This window comes from Sphaeramia orbicularis, chromosome 13 (assembly GCF_902148855.1).
Source record: "Sphaeramia orbicularis chromosome 13, fSphaOr1.1, whole genome shotgun sequence".
Lineage (NCBI taxonomy): Eukaryota > Metazoa > Chordata > Actinopteri > Kurtiformes > Apogonidae > Sphaeramia > Sphaeramia orbicularis.
In genome coordinates this window covers 20,083,878-20,109,967 of record NC_043969.1, presented here as the reverse complement: position 1 = coordinate 20,109,967, position 26,090 = coordinate 20,083,878, and the positions used below count along the sequence as shown (strand labels likewise).

Genomic DNA, 26,090 nt, shown 5'->3' with positions numbered 1-26,090 from the left:
CATTGTCGATCCATTATTAGATAACTGCCTATTTGCATAACAAAACCAGCTCAGAGCAATGACTAACATGAGCCGGATTAAACATTAAAAAGTCTCCTCTGCTGTGGGCCCCAATGATTTTTGACCCAGTCCATTACTGAAGGAGATATGGGACATTTGTATACGGAGCTTTGGCACCAAGCGGAGCGCAGGCAAAGAGCACCGCTCCGGGACAACAAGGGCTGTTTAATGGGGTCTCTATTTCACTTTCCTCGCGCCAGCCCGCTCCCTCTCACCTTTTAAATGGGCCGATCTATTAACCGTTTTAATGAGCTCCGCCAGACGAACGCGAGATGCATGGCCCATTGCACAATGTGAGGAGGACGACGCACTTCTCAGCTCGAGAGATGAGAGGCGCTGACAGACCGAGGCCTCGTGTCTCTCTCTCTTTCTCTCTCTCCCTGACGCACGCGGGCGCGCACGAGCCCAGCACCTCAGCGCTAACACGGGGACAGGGACCCACGCGGATGGGATCACCCAAAGGCCAAGAGGTTCAATGAATGATGAGGGGTTATTATTGAACGCACATGAAGGCGTGCCCGTGGGCCACATAAGAACGATTTTAATTTTTTAATTCCATTTCCACTTAAAATAATTTCCGCTGAACCTTTTCGTGAAGTCAATATTTTTCAGATTTACATTCTAGGGGTCTGTAAGTCACAGGATTTCTCTTTGTCGATCAGCCTGGATGAGATTAATTGTCATAGTAATTACAACAAATTATTAAAGACCTTTAAACACATTATAATAAAGAGTTTTGTTTTTTTTATTGAGACACAACTATGTAAAGTGGACCTTTAATTAGACTAGGCCTGCACCAAGTTCGTTTGGATCATAAAAGCCCTCCCCCTCCTCCATCTTTCTGTAGCCCACAATCCACCACGGGGTGCGGCCTGCACGCCTTGGCTATACTTAGTTGGGAAGCTAAAGTGAGTTTTTGTGGCACACCACATTACATCTGGACGTGCGGACTAATCAGTCAGCCTCCATCAATCACTCTTACGTTTACCACCTCTCCATCACCTCCTCTATTACATCCACCCCTTTTTTTTTTATCACTGTTCTGCAAGGAGGCCCCGTAGCCCTACATGCCCGTTTTAACACGACTTCTCCGGACAGGCGGGAGGCACACACTGAACGCATTTAGCAGAACCCTTATGAGGGGTCTGGGAATTTAAATATTCACTGTTGACACTGCGCAGACATGGCTGTGGGCCAGGACGGGCTCGCTCCTTCAGGGACAAAGAGCATGCCCCTCTCTGGTTTAAGTGGTAGAAATCTTTCCTCATCCCATCTCCATATTAACGATCTTTAAATATACATAGAATCGAATCAAACAGAACGGACAGAGTGGTTGCTTCTTGGTGTTTGAAGGAGTTTCTGTGCAGATGAAAAGTGTCGAGGGCCGCTGCAGCCTGTGGTGCTGATCATCACAATGACAGAGGGGACTGTGTGTGCATACGTTGAACTATTCTGCTCCAACTCAAAATATGACATTAATTATTATGTAGCCCATCATAAAATGCCCCTCATCTGTGCATGTACAATCCAGGTTTAAGACAGTATGAGCTTCTGCTGATGCTGCAAGTTTGATACAAATTTGTCAAGTGCGTAAATTTCACGAGATCACAATTTATTCAAAGTCTGAGCTTATTTACCTAACCTGTGCAAATCATTATTAAGGTTTCAGACAGGCCAGGAGTTACGAGCACGTTGTTTTATTTGATTAAATAGGTGTAGAATAAGAAGCAGTGGTCCCTGAGCTAAGTGCAACTCATAAACACCGATAAACTTTCTTTTAAAAAATGTGCAACATTAATATATTAAAGCAAAGCCCTAGGCCTTGGTGCATGCTTTTTACCTCCCTAATATAATTTCCCCTTAAAAGCAGCACTACGTTTAATTATGCTGTGCATTTTACAGAGTCTCAGCAGTTACAAGTCACATGGAGAGACAAAATAAAAAGCAACAGAGCAGACTTAAAAATTTAGACAAAACGTTAGTGAAAAATCTAAGTCGACAAATAAATGCTGGAGGACTGAAAAGACACAAGTTTGGATAAGTCATTGAACAAAATCAATGCATGAGAAGCCAAATCAATCACTGCATAAATTCTAATAGTTTATTGCCTCGGAGTAATTCAATCGATTTAATGACAGCACAGTTTCAATAGTATGCATCATTTCATCAAACTTCATATTTTAACTAACAAGTCCAACATCATTTCTCCCCAGTGATTCCACACAGAATGAGGACGTCCGTTCAGCAGAAGCCTCGAGAAATTACACTTAAAAGTCTGCGACATTTCGTGGAATAACATACTAGAAGTGAAATACAAAAATCTACCCTGAATAAATTATATAGTCAGCAAATATTACGCGTCGGTAACAAGTCGAAATAAACTACATGTCTCACATACACTAACAGTTTCCACACAGCATCCCCGTTTACTCCGTTGCCATGCCTGTCTCAATCCTCCTTTACTCCCTTTTTCTTGTCCATCACCGTGGATTTTTCAAGTTGCTCCTCGCAAACAGATGTGACCAGCAGCCCACAGCCCTGTGCAGCAATTGCTAATACAACTGCCGATGCACAGGACCTGGGATTTTAACCTCCAATACACTACAGCGCCCACTACATGCAACCAGCACTTCTAATAGTGGATGGAGTCCCTGCACAAAGTTCCTCCATCGCTCACTCAACTTTAAACTTTACGCTCTTCTCGTGACAGCGTTTGGCTTTTCTTTTTTTTTCTTTTTACACCCGCGACAACACCATCACTTTTGTACTCTTTAACAGATGAAACAGAGGACTTGTGTTTTCTTGTGGAAATGAAATCGTCCCCAAACTCTTAGTAGACGCAGTGATAACAGCAGCAGCCTGTAGGTATAGAAGATGGCATGTTTCAAAAGGCAAAAAGAAAAGGGATGTTGCACCTACTCGTGGCCAGTTTCCGTGCCCTGCCTTTGGACCTCATGGTGCCAGTCTCTCGGCGTGGGTTTGTTTGGGTTTTTTCTTGGATCTTTTTTCCTCCTTTTTGTTTTTTCTCTGTCCTTTTTCTCTGGGTTTCTCAATCCAAACGCGCTATCTCTCCAGCATTGTCAGTCTGGACACCTTCGCACATGCGCACAGCCCGAAAATCTGCCGGGCAGCAAGTGCCAGAAAAAGTTTGCGACGATTTATCACTTTGATATTATCCCGATCTGGTGCGAGTTGGGTGAATCGTGGACATCTCCTTTCGTCTTACATTTTCACACGATCGCTGAGTGAGAAAGTGGCGCACGCTGCAAAAAATGTCCGACGTTGCTGTAATGTCGATGTCAGTTGTGTGTTGTAATTTATTAAAAGCCGGGGGAAACTTTGCGACTGAGGTGATCTAGGTGGATACAGTTTCCAACTCGTCAAAGAATGTATTTTCCTTGAAACAAGCCCCAAGCATCTCCAAATAATACAGAATAAACTTAAATGTTTAAAAAAAAAAAAAAATCTAAAATCAAGTTAATCCATTATAATCGTTATAGGCTCTTATAAAAGTAAGATGTAATCATTTAGAGGAGAAAAAAAAAGTTTTGTACTAAAGGAAACGCTTTGTCAAGATTGATATTTTTTGCAGCGCAGTCAGCACCCCGGATCTAAGAGGTGTGGAGGACATTAATTATAACGATCCTTCCTCTCAATCTTTACTGCGCACCTTTTCTTCTGAAATGAAGCCACATTCATCAATGTTCACTTAAATTACCAATGCTGGATGTAGTCATTAAAGATTTTATATATTTTAATTGTGTTTTGACCAATATACCAAGCACTGGAAAATGAATGAAAAACTTTCCCCCTCCCTCCCTTCTCTTGCTTGGGTACCCGACTGACAGCTTTAATATGCAAGTGCCCCGTTTTCCCCTCTCTGTGCTGACAATTATTAATATGTTAAGTGCTTAGTATTAATGCCTGTGTGAGACGTTTCTGTTGCAGTGCGTAAATTTCATCACTTAGTAATTGCTGAGGGATCGAAAAGGATGTTTTTACTTGATTTAACTTGGAAGGAGAGCGGGCTGGTCGAGGAAGAAAAAAAAAAGTTTGATGTAAACTTTCATCTTAGTGGGTGGAATAATGTTTGAATCTTCTTCTTCTTCTTTTTTTTTGTTCTGAGATTTATCGAAAAAGCCACGCTTAATAAATGCATGCCATCCGGGCACTAGAAGTCAATAAAATAGCTGCATGTCTGCTGTTATCACATAAACATTTTATAGAATCATATTTAGATACTGAGTCATAATAGAAGAAAAAACTGCAGAGGCTACCAGCCAAATTTTAAAAAGTCAGCATACATCTAAATAATGGTTTGTGTTTTACAGTTATAAAAAAAAAAAAAAAAAAAACATCTGAAAACGCAAAGGTGTACCCTCTGTTTGTCCCCAAATAGAGGGGGCGTGTAATTAAAGTAATTGCCAATTAATTAGATCCGCATGACATCATGTTGACCTTAAAGGTGAACTCCGAAATGGGTGGTGAACTCCAGTTATCGATTCCAAAGTGTGTTGAAACTGATTGAACTCATGACATCATGACATATCGGAAAAAAAAAAAAAAAAAAAAAAGAAAAAAGGCCTCATGGTAATATGGCAATTTTGACGTGTAAAAAAAACACTCCTTTTTTTTCTTTCTATTTCTCTTGGTTGAGGAATTAGAAAACCATATGACTGCACTGATCTGCGCTTTGGGCTATTGTTGCGTGATTTCATCTGGAAAAGGATGATCCGATTAATGTGGAGAGGAGCAGGCCCACATGTAAATAAACCCAGACATGCAGTATCTCAGCATCAACACAGTCTAAAGCATTACAATTATTTCTATTTTTCTTATTAAAGATTTCCAGCAGCAGATTCGACTTTAATATGATGTAGATTCATGGCCCAAACTACAACTAAACTGGTTTATCTCCAAATCGTCTCCATTTGAGTGACCGAGTTAAGAAAGGTTAATACTGATAGGCTGCTTTATTGTGGTTGTATCACACTCTACCTCTACTGTAATGACATAAATGGTGCTATTAAGTGGGTTGCGCCTGTAGCCTACACCGTGGCTGAAAGGGTGGCGCGCCGCTCGTAAGCAAAAACTCACAACACACACACAGACACGCGCACGCACGTACACACACACACACACACACACACACACACACACACACACACACACACACACACACACACACACACACACACCGTGGGCTTCAGGCGGCGCGCTCAATTAGCCTAAATGGAAACAGTTTTCATTCACCGCAATAACTCACTCTTCTCTCCCCTGGTCTGTTCTCTCATCTGCAGCACTTTTTCAATACATATTTTATTATGATACACTGAACCCCGTGACAAGGGGGAGCGGCGCAGAGATCCCCACAGCCACAGGGTTGTAATTATTAAAAATTAATTGAGTTTGAGACCTCCAAGTCTGATAGAATAAACGCAGCCTCACTTTCACTGTGCGTAAAATCCAAAGGCCTTAATGCGCGCACACACACACACACACACACACACACACACACACACACACACACACACACACACACACAAATCAAACGGCTTTAATTCAATATTATTCCAATTCTCATTCACACAAAAATGTTTTGGGTAGATTTTACAAAGCCTATTGTGGAGGCATACTCAGCTGTTAAGGGGTTAAAAAAATAACATAATCTGTACTGGGGGGCTGTATAGACGCAGACTAAAAGTGAAAAGGGAGCCTCCGGCGCAAGGAAATTACCAGCGCCCGCGTGACCTTTGAGCAAGGTAATCAATCAAGTGATCAGCAGGGATATTTATCACGCCTTCTTCAAACCAAAGCTGTTTTACAAACAAAATAGAAGACGTCAAATCCGGAAATTGATATTGTGTGATGTGAGAGTCGGTTCACATTACAGAATTTCATTTGGTAAATATATAATAAAATCTTATCTTCAAATCTATTATTATTATTATTATTATTATTATTATTATTATTATTATTATTATTATTATCGGCAAAAACATATCTCTCCACTTAAATTTTCTCTCGTCATTTTTTATTCTTTTGTATAAACTTCCACATTTTTAGGCTGTTTCGTCTTACCTGTCATTTCAATGTGTATAATATAATAATATCGTAAAATTGCGGTGGTTTTGTTCACTGCTCACATTACAGTGGACAGTGGATTGAAAAACTCCAACGATTTATTTGGTCCAGTGCGTGCTGCCCCTTTGTGGAGAATTATTGACCCAATCAAATGCAGTGAAAGCTCCCAATGAACAGCTAATGTAATGAAAGAAGCACCGGGAAAACGAATTCTTCCTTGAAATGATATTATTACAAATGCATTTATTATATATTTAAGAGGACAGTAAATCGCAATTCACAGCAGTCAAATTGATGCAATTAATTCCACATTAAATTTTAAATTGGTTGTATTTTTATGCTGTCGTTTTAATAATTCTGAGAACTAAAAAGTTAGAGCAACCCTGAAGTTAGTGTATAGGTTTCGAAACATTAAAACAAATATTTTCTGGAGATGTCAAAAGAAAAAAAAAAAGTAAACAGTTAAACGACATCAAACAAATGTCTTTTCACAGAATTGTCACTTTGCAGACACGTTATGAAAACTATAGGCCCAGTTAACTTTTTTTTTTTTTCACTGGATAAAGATCTCTGTTAATTGTTATTTTTTTATGTAGCCTATATTTGAGGTGGTTTATCCTTAATTTAAATAATAAAAATACCTCTATTTAAATAAAGTGACTATAGGCTCTTTCAAACACACAAGCCCCACATAATATTTTTTTTCTGTATTTGACACATTGTGAATTATAAAATCCTGTCAGTCTTGTCTTTGTTTTCATAAATACAAAAATGTCTGCAGTTCTTAAGTAGAGGTACACAAAAACCAGTGTGGTTATTTAACAGCGCGTTTTCTCCAAGTCATCTATCAAAGCGAAGTCAATGAGAATAGACGTAATCGTCGGAAATTCTCAATACTATACCGCCATCTAGTGGTTATGATCATGTAGTGTTCCAGATCTAGACAGGTGCAAAAGAATACTAATGAATAAGAGAAGAGTTATTGAGTCCAGATAAAAATACATTTATGATAAGATTCCCTGTTGAAGCTACACTATTATTTCATCAGTTCACATAGACACGTTACTATTTTGTTGTGGTTTTGGACATGTGAAGTATGGAGCATGAAGAGTCTAAAGCACAGAATGATGTGACTGATTTATGAGCTGGACTGACTTGTACAGAAGTAAAGTGCATTTTAACAATCTGCTGGACTCAGTATCCAGGATGGGAGACAAATTACAATGCCCTCCTGAGACAATTTGTGGAAGTAGTATTGATAGTGGTGGTGTTGGCCGTGGACATATTTATCTCTGTGACCTGCTGGATGAGAATGTCACGTACACACATACATACGTACGTGCACGCGACTCCAGGTACAAACTCATCAATCTGGAGTGATCTTCCCATTGCATCGGTCCTCACACCAGAGAGATGAGACAAATAATCAATGAGACAGTCGATCAGGTTTATTTATCTCCCTTTCCAGTAACAGCAGACAGTGGGATCCTTGTCAGATTCCCGGTTGCAGGGCAATTAAGGCAACGTACCGATGAATGGGAAGCTTCGGACAGAGACAGAAAAAGTCAATACCTGACCTACGGCAATGCCTGTACGACCACTTACAGCAAAGTTTACTTGAACTTCAAACAGATGCAATCAATACAACTTAAAATAATTCCACTAATACTGACTAAATTCAGAAGTTACATATGACATAGGGTTATCTCAGTTGTCACATGACCATCTTTGGGATCAGGAAAATGCTATCTGAAAAATACTACATGATCCTCTCACATCATTTTAAAGCCATGGTTCTCAACTGGTCTCGCCTTGTATCCACATTTATCCACGGTCATCAAGCCACAATGCACTTTTTATAGAATTCTAACCAATCAAATCTATTTTTCAAAAACAGCCTCATAAACACATGCTTTTTTAAAAAACACATATTCTTACATTTTTTAGACATAATGTCATCACCACATTCAGAGCACATTACTCTAACAGTAAACTGGGTGAAACTTGCAACTGCAAAACAGAGTCTGCACATAAAATATGTAAGGGTTGATGTTTTAATTCTAACAGATCATACTAATGGATCTTCATCCCTTTTCTCTGTGAATGTGTGTAAATCCAGTGTTTCCTGTGGAACTGAACTCTTGGTGTGGTGGTGTGTCATGGGGGGGCATGTGCATCAACCAGTTTCTGTCCTACTTATTCAGTAAGAAAGCCAACTTACCCCTCTAATTATTACCCCCGTATAATTTTTGTACTTCCTGTGTTTTCGTACTACGTGGGCAAATTTGGTACAGCACGCAATGTGCTGGTTTTACACCCCTAATATTTTTATCCCCATTAAATGTGTAGTTTTGAATATCCAAATAAAGTGAAATTTAAAACATTAATCGATAAACAGGGTAAATTCAGTATGACAAGTTTCACTACCGGATGTTTACATCAAAAAGAATGCGGTCACGCATCCCTGATGGTTTGGAGCACGCGCATAATTCTTAGGGGGTAAAAAAATAAATAAAATATGGGGGTAAAAATTGCACAGTGGCACAGTGTGTGCACAGCTTCTTATTGAAAATAGTAGCCTATGGACTCTATGCACAGCCCCACTGCTTCCTGAACTTCAGGTGGGTCCTTTATTTCCTGTCTTTCATTATTGGACACACTGATTAATCCAGGTGTGCCTGATTAATCAGCAGTCACAACAAGAAGGAGCAGACACACCTGGATTAATCAGTGTATCCAATAATGAAAGACAGAAATAAAGGACCCACCTGAAGATCAGGAAGTAGTGGGGCTGTGCATAGAGCCTATTATATAGGGCAGGGGTCACCAATCCTGGTCCTCGAGGGCCGGAATCCTGCATGTTTTAGATGTATCCCTCTTCCAACACATCTGATTCAAATGATAAGCCTAAAATCAAGCTCTGCAGAAGCCTGATAATGACCGTCAGGTGTGCTGGAAGAGGGATACATCTAAAACATGCAGGATACCGGCCCTCGAGGACCAGGATTGGTGACCCCTGATATAGGGTGTCCCATAAGTCTCCATACATAGGAGACATAATACATATGGTTCTAACATGTATTTCTTTATATTTCTTCTTTATAGTTCTTCAGCAGTGGAGGACACCCATTGAAATGTGTTCCCGACAAAATGGCAGTCATATAGAGCATATTATATAAATAAAAATCGTTTATGTCAAGAAACGTTTATTTTTCCTATGTATGGAGACTTATGGGACACCCTGTAAATTAGAAGATAAGTCTTTATTTTTTCCACCATGGGGAAATTTCACAGTTAAGAGCAACATACAACAAGCAATCACTAACAGAAAAGACAGGTAGAAAAAACAGAAAATGAAAACAGTGGAAATGAAAAATATAAAAGAAAAATTTGGTATGTGTATAAAATATGAATTTTGAATTTTAAAAAATTAAATATTATTTACATATTTACTTCATCATGGTTGCACATGTACATGGTCTGATATGAAGGGGGGGGGGGGTTACTGGGAACTGTTGTATAGTCTGATGGCTGTGGGGAGGAATGACCTGTGGAGGCACTCCTTCTTACATATATATAATAAGTCTAATGCCACGGTGATGATTTAGCCCTGGTGCAGCGCCATGGCAAAACCTTACCAGTGGAAACGCTGAATTCCATATTTAACACATTCAGGGTAACATTTGCACAATGTCTTCCCTACTAATGACAGTGCAAACTTAGCCAATCATCTTTTAGCCAAGGCACAGCTTTTTTTTTTTTTTTTTTAACCACACACTTTGCAACCCACTTGGAAGAAGTCCACGACCCACTTTCATGACAGGACACAAGGGAACTTAATTCAAGCTACACCAATAAGCAGGCCAGGGCCATGAGGGTCCAGAAGCTGAACAAGTCAAAGTCACATGAAGCTTCATTAACATGGAGCTTTAGCTGTGTTACAATGAGCACAAGATTAGTAGGAATCCATTTTAACCACTATCTGTGATCATGGTAATCATGAGACTAAAAAAAAAAAGCTACAATGTGATCTATATCTCTGTGTCTCATAAAAGAAATGATAAGTGTCAGGATCATACAGTATTGGTAATTATTATTTTTAGTATTCGAGGCTGCGGTTTTCTTCAGTGTAAATGGACTCCATGCACAGTCCCACTACTTCCTGAACTTCAGGTGGGTCCTTTATCTCCTGTCTTTCATTATTGGACACACTGATTAATCCAGGTGTGTCTGCTACTTCTTGTTGTGACTACTGATTAATTAGACACACCTGGATTAATCAGTGTGTCCAATAATGAAAGACAGGAAATAAAGGACCCACCTGAAGTTCAGGAAGTAATGGGGCTGTGCATAGAGTCCATTGGAGCCAACGTAGGGATACATCTTTCCACACTCTTCAATAGTTTGAACCCAACAGCAGATTTGATGGACATAGCCCTCAAAAAATGTTTAAAAGTGACCATGTCCATCTGTCAGAAAGTTTGACCCCTTTGTTCGGTTCATTTCAGAACATTTTTGTCTCTGAAATGTACAAAAATATTGGTGAACCTTATTGCAAATCTAAGTTTTAGGAGATGAAAAGGTGGAACATTTAGGGGGGAGCTACTTCATACACCCATGAAGGTCCCATAATAATATCTGGTCCAAATGATAGAGCTCCAACGTGTGATAACATGATACCAACAGAAACACAGAGCCAAGGTACAGACCAGAAATAAAACAGATTGAAACTGGTGATGTTTCAAGTGCCTAAACCTACAGGTACCTGGTATAAGGTTAATCTGAACACACTGATTAATATTCTTACTTGACCATAATTCAAATCTTAAAAAAAGAAACTGCCTAATTTCCAAGGGACAAGGATCTCCCAAATTAAGCCAAGAAAGTAAATGAAAGGGGTTATCTGTAGAATTGATTGAATTGATCCAAACTCTCAACAGTAGGGGAAAGTTACATACCAGAGCACACCAATGACTAGCAAAACCACCAACAAGTTACATGTATCCACAGACTGTATCACTCACTGAATAAAGTATAAATCTCATTGTTTAATGCTATACACATCTGTAGTCTGAAGTGTTGATCAATATGTAGCAAATCCAGCAAAGACAATAACATCATATAACAAGAAAAGCACTCTGAGAGCACAGACCTTCGCCAAGGCAGATCAGTGGGCCCCCGTGTCTAAGTTTAGACTTTGATTCAATATATTTTCTTTTCTGTCATTTTTGCTCATTCATTCTATCAAGGTAACCTCATTTCCTGCTTTGTGAATGTTAATTTTTATTTTCAGGTAATGGCTTAGTGTGTTTGTTTGCCTTTTGATGATGGTTTCCATGAACAACTACCTGTACCTGCCTGACCTACCTCACTCAAATCTTCTCTGCACTTGTCTAAACCCCCTGTAGTTGGCACATTGCTGCTACTATCTGCACAATTATACTATCACCTGGATTAGTTTCTACTATCCTCTTACCTGCATGTAACCACCAATGGTCTCAATACAACAAACTAATTACACACTCAAAAAACACTAAATATATACAAATCTCTGAAATCCTGAAGTTTGGTAATTCTATTACTGTCTCTTTTCTGTTACCGTTACTCCTGCAACTTTTGTGGTCAACTAGATTCTGCAGAGCAAAATATGGACGCCTCTGATTAGTCCATGCGACGCACTTTTCCACCAACATTAACCCAGTGATATTTTTTCGTTCATGCAAGCCCTTCCTGCTTGCAATAAATTCACTTAGAAGTCCATTTTTACCATCTCTACCCACACTGAACACGCACCAAATGTAATGACACTATTGCTGAAAAATTATGTTTTCATCGTGTCTCATAACTTTGGTTTTTCATGTGGTTTCAACATGATTGACTTCATAGTATTTGTTTGACATCTGCACTTTAGACACAAATTGAAACAGAGTTTCAGCGAAGCTCTGTTTTGCTGCCACGTCATGTTAAATCACGCATGTCATCAGAACACGTCCAGGGACCCTCTAGAGTTAACTGATGATTCACTTCATTGTGATAGATGGATTTAGCCAAAATTAGGCTGTGACAAGGTAAGAGAAAAATATATTGATAATTAGCAGCTGAGCAAGCTGTGCACCACTTTTTTGTCCGTGCTTTTCAAAAATTAACCATGCAAATCCTGGATACACAGCTCGCTGCCTAATACTATGTCCAGGACTCTGTATTTGGAACACACTAATGGTACTTTTATACTTTTAGGTTATATTTGAATATTCAGAAACACCATAAATAGCTCCTTTAAAGTTGTAATATTGCTGACATTATATACAGTATATTGTAGTCATTCCATCTGGGTGAATACATTTAAAACACTTTTTTCTTTTAGTCAAAGTTATATGACTGTTTTACGTGAATGTGTATGTTTCTATGCTGCTGTTAACACTGTGAATTTCCCCATTGTGGGATCAATAAAGGAATATCTTATCTTATCTTAACGAATAAATCATTTTCAAGAAATCAACAACACTGAACTCAGTTGATCTGCTGTCTAGCCTTCTATGAACTCAAACCTTCCTCCTGGTCCTCAGGGACTTAAAGTGAGTGCTTGCTTCTGCGTAATCAAATGCATCAATGGAGATTGTTGCAGAGGCTATTGTCATTAGGTTTTGCACTTTTGCCTCAGACAGACGACTTCTCATGGCCGTTTTAATTTGGTTCTGAAGGTTGGTTCTGCTGCTACACTGGAGACTGGAATTACCAGCGCCACTTCAGCCAGAGTTTTAAAGTTAGGGAACATTTCTCCCAGAGAAGTGATCAGAAGTTGGACAGATTCTCTGAACATGGGGTTCCCAGATTCTGCAAGCACTCTCTTCAGTGGGAGGAAATCATGCAGCGTGCCCTCCTTCTGCACCAGCGGCTCAGCTGCACCTGTCTGTGCGCCATAGTGGTCACAGACACGCTCTAAGGCCTCCTTCCGTAGCTCTTCAATGTGCTGTCAGCAGCTGGATAGCCAGACGCATTGAGTAGGAATGTTGAGGTCATCGATGATGCCCGTGCTCCAGGGGAATGTTTTTTGATAGATTTAGTCACTTCTGCGATGCACTCTGCGCAAAACCGAAAAGGTCTGCGCGTCTGCCTGTGTGAGTGTGATGCCACAGAATTTGCTGTCTTGTAAAGCGCTGTAGGGTTATGTACAGGCGCTGTAGGGTTATATACAGGCACTGTAGAATTATATACAGACACTGTAGGTTATATACAGGCACCGTAGGGTTATGTACAGGTGCTGTAGTGTTATATACAGGCGCCGTAGGGTTATGTACAGGTGCTGTAGGGTTATATACAGGCGTTGTAGGTTATATACAGGCGCTGTAGGTTGTATACAGGCGCTGTAGGGTTATATACAGGCGCTGTAGGCTTAAATACAGGTGCTGTAGGGTTATATACAGGCGGTGTAGGGTATATACAGGCGCTGTAGGGTTATATACAGGCGCTGTAGGGTTACATACATGTGCTGTGGGGTTATATACAGGCGCTGTAGGGTTACATACATGTGCTGTGGGGTTATATGTTTATGTTTATGTTTACGCATTTGGCAGACGCTTTTTTCCAAAGCGACTTACAGGGGAAAACCAATTAAATCACTCAATCAATCAAATTTTATTTATATAGCGCCACATCACAAGAAAGTTATCTCTTGACATTTTATATATAGAGTTGGTCAAAACCAGACTCTAAGTCAATTCTACAGAAACCCAACAGAATCCTCCAGGAGCAAACACTTGTGACTGGTGACAGTGGCGAGGAAAAACTTCCCTTTAACAGGCAGAAACCTCGAGCAGACCCAGACTCCTGGAGGATGGCCGTCTGCCTTGACCAGTTGGGGTTAAAGAGAGAGAGTAGAGAAGGGGAAAAAGAGAGAGCGATAGAGATAGGGACTGGGGGAGAGGGGGAGAAGGGGGGAGTAGGGGGAGACACATGGAGGCGGTTGAGGATAAGTGAGTGGTGATGATGAGGGCAGGGAAGAGGCCGGACCACCGCAGCAGGTCCAGAGATAATCGTGAAAGAATCTGTGGTTGTCCTGGGAAAAACCTTATTAGAATATTTAAAATGGAATGTTTGAAAGTGCTAGGACAGGAGGTGCTCTCGGAAGAGCTGGGTCTTCAGGAGCTTCTTGAAGATAGGCAGGGATGACTCTGTTCTTGTAGCACTTGGTAGAGCGTTCCACCAACGTGGAACGACCCATGAAAAGAGCCTGGATTGTCTTGTACAAGGTCTGGGGACCACCACACTACGTTCCCCAGACGAGCGGAGTGGTCGTGGGGCGACATAAGCTTTTATTAGTGCACCTAAGTAGACAGGAGCAGACCCACGGAGAATTTTGTAGGCTAGGATTAAAGATTTGAATTTGATGCGGGCAGCTATGGGTAGCCAGTGTAACTCAATGAGTAAGGGGGTGACATGTGCCCTTTTAGGCTGATTGAAGACCAGACGCGCTGCTGCATTCTGGACCATCTGTAGTGGTTTGACAACACAAGCTGGGAGGCCCGTTAGAAGAGCACTGCAGTAAGTCAAGACGGGAGATAACCATAGTCTGCACCAGGAGCTGGGTGGCCTGTTCGGTTAGGTATGGCCTGATCTTTCTTAGGTTGAACAGAGTGAAACGGCATGATCGGGTGACAGAGGCAACGTGATCCGTGAAGGTCAACTGATTATCAATCATGACTCCCAAGTTACGTACTACACTGGTAGGAGCCAGAGGTATGGAGTCAATAGTGATGGAGATGTCCAGCTGTATGGTTGGCTTAGCTGGGAAGACCAGCAGTTCAGTTTTGGACAGGTTCAGCTGAAGGTGATGGGCTTTCATCCATGCAGATATGTCAGAGAGACAATCTGAGATCCGCACTGAGACTGTGGAGTCATCAGGTGGGAATGACAGATAGAGCTGGGTATCATCAGCATAGCAATGATATGAGAAGCCGTGTGAGTGGATGATCTGACCGAGTGAGGTGGTGTATATGGCAAAAAGGAGGGGGCCCAACACAGAGCCTTGGGGGACCCCCGTGGTGAGGCGGTGAACTGCTGATGTGTGCCCTAGCCAGGACACACTGAAGGACCGACCAGTAAGGTAAGATTGAAACCAGGAGTGTGCGTGGCCTGTGATGCCCATGTTCCAGAGTATGGATAACAGGATATCATGATTGACAGTGTCAAATGCTGCTGATAAGTCCAGTAGAATGAGTACTGAAGACTTGGCTGCTGCTCTAGCCTCTTTCAAGGCTTCTGTCACAGACAACAGAGCCGTTTCAGTGGAGTGGCCGATTTTGAAGCCAGATTGGTTGATGTCCAGGAGGTTATTTTGGGAGAGGAATTCTGTGACCTGTTTGAAAACAGCCCTTTCGATGATCTTAGAAAGGTATGGGAGGAGTGAGACTGGTCGATAATTCTCCACTTGAGTGGGGGTGAGGGAAGGTTTTTTGAGTAGTGGTGTTACCTGCGCTTGTTTAAATACTGTAGGAAATGTTCCTGAAGTCAGTGAAGCATTAATCACATGTGTGATTGGTGCTGTGATAGTAGGGGCAACAGACTGTAAGAGGTTGGATGGAATAGGGTCCAACAAGCATGTTGTAGGACGGCTAGAGGAAAGGAGTTTAGACACCTCGTTCTCTGTGAGGGGAGTAAATGAGGGGAATGACGCAGTTGGGCTTTTATCAGTTGAGTTAGTAGTAGCCATAGTCAGGGGAGAGGAAGCAGTGTGTGATGATGATGATGTTGAAGAAGGAGGCGTGCAGTCTATGGGTGGATCAGTGAACTGACTGCTGATAGTAGACACTTTATTTGTGAAAAATGAAGCAAAATTGTCTGCTGTCAGATTAGTAGTGGGCGGTGGAGGTGGAGGGTTGAGTAGTGTTTTAAAGGTTGAGAATAGTTTCTTGGTGTCGGTGGCAGAATGAATTTTGTTATTATAGTAAGCCTTCTTCGCAGCAGTGACACTGGATGAGAAGGATACCAATAGTGACTGGAATGTGATCAGGTCAGAAGAGCTTTTTGTTTTGTGCCATTTTCTCTCTGCGGCTCTGAGGTTGGTACGCAGCGACCAGAGGTTATCATTGAGCCATGGGTGGGACTGGGAGGATCGAGCGGGTCTAGTAGATAGAGGGCACAGATTATCCAGACAGGAGCTAAGTGTAGAGCACAGAGACTCAGTGGCATCATTAACCTCTAAGGAGGAAAAAGTGCTGGGGGGAGGGAGAGCGGAGGCTACGACAGTGGAGAAGTGGGTGGGGGACAAATTGCGGAGGTTGCGGCGGAAAGAGACCATGGGGGAGGGAGCAGAGTGTTTTTCAGGGAGAGACACACTGAACTGAATGAAACAGTGGTCAGACAGGTGTAAAGGTGTGACTGTGAGGGCATCTGTGATGCAGTAGAATTCTATATGCAGGTAGAATGCTGTTATGGACTGTTTGATGTCTTGTTAAGAGAAAGACAGACCAGCGATCCTGTGTGCAGGTTCTGTTCACAGTGTTGTGTGAAAACTTTCTTTGGTCGATTACCCTCAGTATTTTAATCAATCAAAATGACGGACAGCCTTCAGAATTTTACATAATCTTTACAAAAAATCCGTCAATGACAGAATATTTTCGGTTAACACAACCTCTGGTCTATGTCATCAGGGAAGAAAGAAATCCGCTGATCCACTTCAAACCTGGTCAGTCAGTATATTCAGGTTCAGCTGACCTCATTTTAGAACCTTTTAGAACCTTGACCTTACCAACTGAACCAAGCTCAGATTTCAACTCTTCCACCATAGGCTTGTAGGCATCAACACTATTTTATTTTAACACAGTCAGTAGAATGATTTGTTCTTTCTTTTTATTTTATTGAGCTGATTAAGAAACTGAATTTCCCTCTGAGGGTGAATAAAGAGTTTCTACTATATCTGTACCTGTATCTATATCTGTTGATAAATAAATGAGAAGCTACTCACTGCATCTGTTAGAATTAAAGAACTTACTGCAACTGAAACAATAATCACCACAGTAATGATTCAATGAATAACTCATACATACTTGTTTGGTTAAAGCCTTTTTGCAACTTTTTTTTTCCTGGGCACATTAGATACAGTGAGCACATTATGTAATGTGATGTAATCACACGCCATATACTGCATCAGACTTATATAGTATGTGTTGGCTACATTGCAAAGGATTTAACAAAGTAAAAAGCTGTACTCGTATGTATTCACTTGCTTTTATCATATGAATCATTAAGTATATCAAAATTCTTCCAGGGAATATGTGCACAGATAACATTCCATTTGAAAAACCTGATTTAGAGTGCTGGAAGACAAAGACGGCCATTTAATAGTGTAATAACTTCAATCCTTCAATCCTATACTGACATTTAACTTAGCAAGGACATTCTAATATTAAAATTTTTTGTCAACTAAATTTATATCTGGACAAAATCCCCTCTTGTTTTACTTACCAAAATGAAGACACATCAACATGACCACAGAAGGTTAGGTGTGACCACAGGAGAGACTACACTCGACAGCAACACGTCCTCAACAGGCAAGAGATGCTGTATTTTCATAAATGCACAAATACAGAGGAAAACAAACCGTTAAATGTGGCAACTGTCATATAGCCAATTTTTAAACTCAGACTCCAATCTTTTTCCTTTTATGTTACCAAATTATGGCTATTTTTGGATTGTTTATTATGCTATATAGGAACCACGCACGGCAACACAACTTTCACTGGTCACAACAGTAACCTGTCATAAAATACACTATTATTTGGCTTTCATGTCCCACATGATAACACACTTGAATGTATCTCTTACTGATTGTTTCCATAATGTTCCAAAGCGATCACTCAGAAAACCATCTCTGCACACAAAACCACATGAGCAAAATGCCAACAATGACATAAGAAAGCTACCAGATCCCCTCACTGAAGACTAGCATGCAGGCTGCACTCTTGGAATATGCCCCACATGAACATATCCACTTGCATATACACTGAACAAAAATATAAATGCACGACTTTTGTTTTTGCTCCCATTTTTCATGAGCTGAACTGAAAGATCTAAAACTTTTTCTGTGTACACACAAGGTTTATTTCTCTCAAATATTGCTCACAAATCTGTCTAAATTTGTGTTAGTGAACACTTCTTCTTTGCTGAGATAATCCATCCACCTCACAGGTGTGGCATATCAAGATGCTGATTAGACAGCAGGATTTTTGCACAGGTGTGCCTTAGGCTGGCCACAATAAAAAGCCACTCTAAAATGTGCAGTTTTATCACACAGCACAATACCACAGATGTCACAAGTTTTGAGGGAATATGCAATTGGCATGCTGACTTCAGGAATCTCCACCAGAGCTTTTGCCTGTGAATTGAATGTTCATTTCTCTGCCATAAGCCATCTCCAAAGCTGTTTCAGAGAATTCATGAAGAAGACTGTGCGAGGAAAATGGTGGTCACACCAAATACTGACTGGTTTTCTGACCCCCCCTGGACCACCCAATACAGTAAAAGTGCACATCTTAGAGTGGCCTTTTATTGTGGCCAGCCTAAGTCACACCTGTGCAATAATCATGCTGTCTAATCAGCATCTTGATATGCCACACCTGTGAGGTGGATGGATTATCTCAGCAAAGGACAAAGGAGAAGTGCTCACTAACACAGATTTAGACAAATTTATGAACAATATTTGAGAGAAATAGGCCTTTTGTGTACATAGAAAAAGTTTTAGATCTTTGTGTTCAGCTCATGAAAAATGGGAGCAAAAACAAAAGTCGTGCATTTATATTTTTGTTCAGTGTAGAATATATATTAAGCAACACATTTCCAAAAATCTCCATACTGACTGAACTCTACAGCATGTATTTATCTTTGTATTTTAATGGCCTAATGTACTTTTCTACCCTACTTTAATGTCCACTGTTTGCCATCTTCATCTCAAATTAGAACCAACTGGGAATTTTTAAACACAGAACAATCTCGGATGTTAACTGCACCGTGCAGTGCAACATATAATCTATACAGTATAGAATCACTACTTCATCATTATTACACATTATGTGGTTGCCTTTATTTGAGTGTCCATTTCATGAGGCACCATACAGTTTCAAAATGAAATGTCAGTTTTTCCAAATACAAGCTGAAACGTGGATTCATCTAACGAACACACACACATTTCCACTGTTTTCAGTCCATCTGAAATGAGCTTGGATCTAGATATCTCACAGAACTGATATTGCACATCCTCAAGATTAATTCACTTATCAGGTTGCATTTCTAGATGCAGCAGTGTCCGATCAAGTGAAAGTGAACATCAACATGAAAAACTAAATTTGCACAAATCATTTATCAAGTGGGCTCATTTTTTAGCTAAAAACCTCTATTTTGTGGAACTGTTATCCTTTTTCAAATACCACTTACACAGTACAGGAAAAGTTCCAAATCTTCTGCTAGGTTGCATTAAATTAACAAAAAAAGACACGCAAAAGTCTGTCTATTACTTTGAGAAATAAAATTCTGAATGAAGTCTGTGAATTCATATACTGGTCACATTTAAAGTGAACTGTTACTGAGAAATTACTCTTTATTTGTAATTTACCTATATCAGTATGGACCACCACAAGTTGTAAATACACTGTTAGTATTAAATACATTAAATCAAGCAATGTGATTATATCTGGCTTATTGTTTTACCACATTCATGTCAATAAAACAGAGACTTTTCAGTATTTTACTCCAAATTTTATTTTCAGCATAGTTGAACATAATATCTAAAAGGTTTTGTCCTACTTGATATCAATTTCTGTTGAGAACATGTTTTGAATGTTTGCATAAAGCTTAAAAAATTGATCTCCGTTTAAAGTCCACATGTTGCCAAGCAGTAATTTGACATTTTTCACCTAAAAATGTTATCTCCCCAAATTTTCTTATACATAATGTTAAAATGCTTATAAATACCTACTCAAATATGTATAATACATAAATATAAGTTACTCTGCTTACATGACAGACTGTTGAACACAAAATGTGTCCACGTGTTACCGCTTGATCAGACCCAGCAGCAGACAGTGTAAAAGGACAATGGTTCAAAGTATTACCCAGCTCATGTGACCATTTTCGTCTACATAGGTTTAGGGTTTCTCGTGCAGTTTATCTGACCTTTGACCGTCTAAGGCAGAGGTCACCAACCCTGGTCCTCGAGATCTACTATCCTTCATGTTTTACTTGTATCCCTCTTCCAACACACCTGATTCAAATGATAAGTCTATCATCAAACTCTGCAGAAGCCTTATAACGACTGTCAGGTGTGCTGGAGGAGGGAAACATCTAAAGCATGCAGGATAGCAGCTCTCGAGGACCAAGGTCAGTGACCCCTGGCTGAAGGGGTCAAAGGAAGGCTACAGTTGAACTTCATACGATAACATTTCTCTGAACTCCATGAATCTAACAATAGATGGTGAATGGCCTAAATTCTTTCACAAAGTCAGACAAAAAATGTTGAGTCACAAAGGGTCAATACTTGCAAAGGCTGAGAGTTGGTTGATGCTTCTTTTATGAACAACCCTCACCAGTTCCCAATAATTGGTTAATTAATAATTAACATACAAATGGTTTTACTGTTACAGAACAGTGGTGGCCCACATTATTACAACATTTGGCATATTTAAGAGGCTTTATCTATTTTTCTTTTCTTTTTTTTTATTGACTATTAAAATATTCATAGAATGAATGAAATATCTACAAAGTCATCTTTATGCTCTATAAACCATAAAACAGAGCCATCATAAGGAGATTTAGGCTATTCACCATACCAAAAAAAAAAAGCTTGGCCCATTTCACTGTCAATATCACTCAATCATGTTCCTTTACAGAAGAGGCAAAATTCCTCCTCTGTAATCGTCGTCAGGTGTGACAGGAGTTAAATTGCTGGTGATGACGAGTGTTAGGACACAGCTGTGTGGTTTTGTTGAATGTACAAGGCCTATCCTTCTCATTACCTATTAAAGTTAAAAGTGGATAAAACAGTAGGACTCACTTCATCTGATGGTTTTGTCCTCAGAGCAACCATCTGCATGTTTCAGGGACATTATGAAATGAAATCATGTTTTGGAGGCAAAAAAAAATTGTCAATATTTTCAGATCTGTCAGATGTTCCTATCATTTTGGCCATTACTGTACAGTCTATAAACTTTTCAGTCACTTTTTAAGTGTGTTGCTTTTACCCAAAAGTAAAAATGTACGTTCCTCTGCGGTGGCCAATACAACTGAAATGTATTGTTTGCTTTTACAAATGTGTTCAATACATGTAACAGTGTTTTCTTTGTTATGATGTGAAAACAATAAAATGAATGTTGGTTTAAAAACAAAAACAACAACAACAAAAAAAACTTATGCTTACTAAAAACAAAGTTGTCAGTGAAAACAGTGACAGGCTTTTCTTTGTACATATGTTACCCAAAGGTGAAAAAAAGTGAATTAATAAATCATACTCAGTGGATATTAAAATATACCTATACAGTTTGGTCAAATACATCCTCCTAATCTGTTTAATTTATTGCTTGTATCTTCTTGAGTCTATTGTGGTTAGCTTTGTACACACATTGAAATTAGCTTTATAGTTGCTTATATTTTATCCAGGCTAACACTGGTTTTCTTGAAATATTGATAAGATAAACTTCACTGCTTTACAGTGAAAACACGTGTCATGTATCTGGTTTTGCTCCAGGGGAGAGGACACAGCAAGACAGGTAAGCTAGCCATTACAATTTTCATAAATTGGGAAACTCTTCTCTATTCGACAATAACTAATTGCACGTGTTGCTTAATTGTATTGCTTAAACTTACCCAAATAGTGTGAATCTTAGTGAACATTACGTATTTGAAGTATTAACATCCCCTTGTCTTATACTTTTCGGACAGGAGGGAGTTAGCGTAAATTAGGTTTGTGTCCCCTTCACGGTCCTCTCTTGCTATCCGTATTGTAATTCTCAGCGTGTGTAGATAAGGTAAAGGTGTTTTATGAAAGACTAAATGAAGACAAATTCAGCGGAAAACATGACTGTGAAAGGCCTTGAAGTACCAGCTGTAGTTTTACTAATCTCACACGTGGTCCTTTAGCTTTGCTTGGTCAAAGCCAAACGGGAAAGAAATAATTCGAGCATCATTGAAATAACCTTAATTTTTTATACTATGTCACGTGGTTTACACCAGTCACTCAATGAAGTATAACACGAATACAACTGGATAATTTACTTTTTCTATAAAATAGTGTCTGATTTCATTGCTACGCAGCTAGTTCCCGTAGTGTAGTGGTTATCACGTTCGCCTAACACGCGAAAGGTCCTCGGTTCGAAACCGGGCGGGAACAGCAATATGCTTTTCTTCCCTCTACAACTCATGATTCTCTCTCTTTCTGTTAACGCATTTTCTTCATTCTTTATATACATACGCTTTTTGCGTAAAATTCTGTGTAAATCGACAGTTACATACTGTTACTGCATTTCACCAAAATGTCCACAAGATGGAGGTAAGGAACAGCTAATCAGGACCACTATGTTGAACAGCATCATTTTACAGATACTACTATTACTACTACTACAACTACTTCTCATAATAATAATAATAATAATAATAATAATAATAATAATAATAATAATAATAACAATAATAATAATAATAATAATAATAATAATAAACAAACGAACTGTGAAATAATTAGCCGTTATAATTTATTGTTTGTAATTTTCAACATGCAGGTTATAGAGCCATATGTCAACATTACTTTTTAATCAGACTAATTTTATTTTATTTTATTTTTTATTTTATTTTATTTTATTTTATTTTATTTTATTTTATTTTACCATATCATTGTCTCTGAATTAAAAAAAAAAATAATAATAAAACAAACAAAAACTAAAGACCAGTCTAAGCCATCTTAGTCAAGCAAAATGGTTGAATAGCCATTTTATTTTATTTCACAATGTAATTTTCATTGTTTTTAAAAATATTTTTTTGTCTTCTTCTTCTTCTCCTTAACTTTTCATGCATAGTGGTCACTACAGTGGACAGTTACTCTGTTCTCTTGTATTTTCATGGATTTGTTGCTTTATTTCCATATCAGCCAACACACTGGACGCTTATGCACCATCCCATACACTGTAAATCATCCCATTACTGTAACTTTCCTGTTCTTGATAAACCCGATCTGCAGTAACATATTTGAGTATAAATCAACTGCAAATTGTTATTAGACTGTAATTCACAGTTTAAAAAACAAAAAACAAAAAAAAAACATAAACATGTTTTTTTTTTTTTTTTGCATATTATCTGAGTGTGTAATAGCTAGTATTATAGTATATTAAAATGTGAGAAAATATCAGACTAGCAGCATTAAAAATGTTTTTATTTCATAGTTTTCACATAGTATGTCGCTTCAAAAATGAAACACATGGTGTCCAGTTGAGTGGACATTTTTGTAACTTCATGAAAAATAGGTTCATAAAAAATTTCAATCACATTGTTTTTTTCATGCCTAAAGAGGAATAAAAAGTCAGAAAAAAATCTCATAATTCATGCATGAAAGGGTTAAATACATGTATCTTCGCTTCAAAAATTAAACGCATGGTGTCCAGCTGAGTGGACATTTTTGTAACTCCATGAAAAACAGGGTCGTAAAAAAAAAAAAAAAAAAAAATCAGTTGCCTTGTTTTTTTCATGCCTAAAGAGGAAAACAAATCACTCAAGAAAAAAAAATGTTGACTAAGGTTCTCATAATTGATGCATGAAAGGGTTAAAAGACAAATTTGAGACCACTTAGTCAAGCATCTATCACACTATCCAGTTGAATCCTTTCAGTTTTTTGGATTCATTTTAGCTTTAGGTTGTTTATATCAAGCAGGGCACACAGAATAAGACATATCAGTAATATATGCAACGATTATATACAACCCTTTTTTTTTTAATCATAAAAATCTAATCTGATCCTCAAATAAACACCCGTCTGTTTTGTAGTTACATTATCAAGGTGCAAATGTTTCTCTAACGACAAAAAAAAAAAAAAAAAGAATCAATAAAATGATTACAGTATACTTTACACAACTGATACAAAGAGTCACAGTCCTGTTTGACACCTCAACTCTTAGTCCTGCACTTCACTCAATACATGTAAATAAATCAGATAAAATACAATTTTCTGGCTTTTCATCGTCATCAGATATGACCCGTTTGGATTTTCAGAGCCTCTGTAGTGGACGTGGAAACACTGTTATTCTACAACATCGATTCACCAGTAAAATCCATGTAGTTTGATAAATAACAGTGGTTGTAGATGCTTGTTTTCTTATTCAGTTCATCATAGTTTTGGCTGAAAAAGTCACTTTTTCTGTAGTATCCTCTGTTTTGATGTAATAACCTTTGACTTTATTCTGAGCTTTTATGAACATCTACATCATCAGTAAATCTAATATGAGAACATGCCTGACTTTCACTAATAAATATGAAAGGCAGAGGATATTGTTAAATAAATGGTGATAAATCACTTAGGAAAGGTTAAATGTTTAGAAGTCAACACAAAAATAGTTCTGGGTTTTAAAGGGTTACGTTATAATCCCCTTCTTTGTCTGAGATTCTCAAAACATTTGAATATAAACTATTCATGTTGTTTTAAGCGCTGAGAGGTGTGTAAACAGGATGAAAAAATATATAATAATCCTACATAATATGCAGTCTTTTTATAATGTGTCCACTAATTTCTGTAAATTTGCATATCTGAAGACCTAAACATCTGCACTAAAATGTGAATTTGATGTTTGAGTCCATTCTGTAGGAGTCAAAAATGTGTTAAAGAGAAACAAAACACCAAAATTAAATAACAAGCTGAATGAAAACACAATGAGACTCAACAGCAGACTGGGAAGTTCAATCCGTATTTTATTTCCAGTATGTATTTTTTAACAAGTCAAAAGTTTGAGGTGCATAGTCATGAAGGGAGCATGAGCAACATGGTCACAAACACAGACAAACAGCTGAACATTCAGAAGAAAATTGACCAGGAAATCTGGGGTCGCATATTTGTTTTTTTCTTTTATTGTGTATGTGAGTTTGTGTATTGAGATAAACTTCGCAAATGTAAGCCAAAAAAAAAAAAAAAAAATAGGAATTTGCATTTCAGCTTGTACACTTTGACTATAAACTACTGTATTTTGTATAATGTCAGTGGTCTTGAATAGTTTAAGGTAAAATGTGCAGATATGAATTGGCTATCTAGATTAGGATAGACTGGCAGCAGCTGGATATGTAAATAAAACGTTCAACTAATAAAAAATGCAGTTCTGCAGTGATAAAATGTTGAAAAGTCAGTGTCAGTCTGTGCTTATTATTCAATTCTCTATCTGGCCGAGATAATACCTTTCTAGACTTAAAGGTGTGTGTTATAATCCTGACACTCAGTAAGTCACAAAATCTTCATACTTGGCACATCTAATAGTAAAATTCACCACCTCTGAATGATCATACTGAAATCAGTTGTGATCATTCCAAAATATCAACATTCTTCCATCATTTCCATTTATTTTCCAGCTTCCTTCATCAGGACTGCGGTGAAGTTAACATTTCTGTTGAACTATACTGACATCAGATCAGTGGTTGGATCTGTTGGCCTATGTGGAATGTGGTTAGACTCTTGGCTTGGCAGTGTGAAGTTCAGACACTAGAAATACGGAAGTAGTATAGAGCATTATCATATACAATTTAGTAGAGAAATGCCATAAATACAGCGATGAACATTAATACAACATACTTTAGTAGTGTAAGTGTACTATATGAGCTGTGTGTCATTGTAATAGTGTTGTTACAACAGCAGACATGAGACTCTTGGATTGGCAGTATGAGTTTCAGCCGCTCTGGCAGTAAGAGCAATACTAACTCTAAGAAACTGTATC

At 38.7% G+C, this 26,090-nt stretch overlaps 1 protein-coding gene, 1 long non-coding RNA gene and 1 other non-coding gene across 15 annotated transcripts in view; 1 reads left to right on the top strand and 2 right to left on the bottom strand.

Annotated features, from left to right (window-relative positions):
• Window positions 1-3,263, bottom strand: part of mecom (MDS1 and EVI1 complex locus) — a 134,816-nt gene extending 131,553 nt beyond the window's left edge. For 6 of the 13 annotated variants that reach the window (XM_030153024.1, XM_030153027.1, XM_030153028.1 and 3 more), the window contains exon 1: window positions 2,980-3,263. In XM_030153024.1, coding sequence (XP_030008884.1) covers window positions 2,980-3,016 — 37 coding nt within the window. In that variant the 5' untranslated portion in view covers window positions 3,017-3,263. The remainder of the gene's footprint in view (window positions 1-2,979) is intronic. The other 7 variants (XM_030153025.1, XM_030153026.1, XM_030153036.1 and 4 more) reach the window with 2 other exon arrangements.
• A 5,964-nt stretch (window positions 3,264-9,227) lies between these two features.
• Window positions 9,228-20,842, bottom strand: LOC115432172 (uncharacterized). Its single transcript, XR_003937173.1, has 3 exons — window positions 20,776-20,842; window positions 11,653-11,655; window positions 9,228-9,238 (listed from the first exon to the last, which is right to left on the bottom strand). It is a non-coding gene; the product is annotated as an uncharacterized LOC115432172 (long non-coding RNA).
• Window positions 20,843-22,446: 1,604 nt separating this feature from the next.
• On the top strand, window positions 22,447-22,519 carry trnav-aac (transfer RNA valine (anticodon AAC)). The gene has a single exon. It is a non-coding gene; the product is annotated as a tRNA-Val (tRNA).
• Window positions 22,520-26,090: the final 3,571 nt, after the last annotated feature.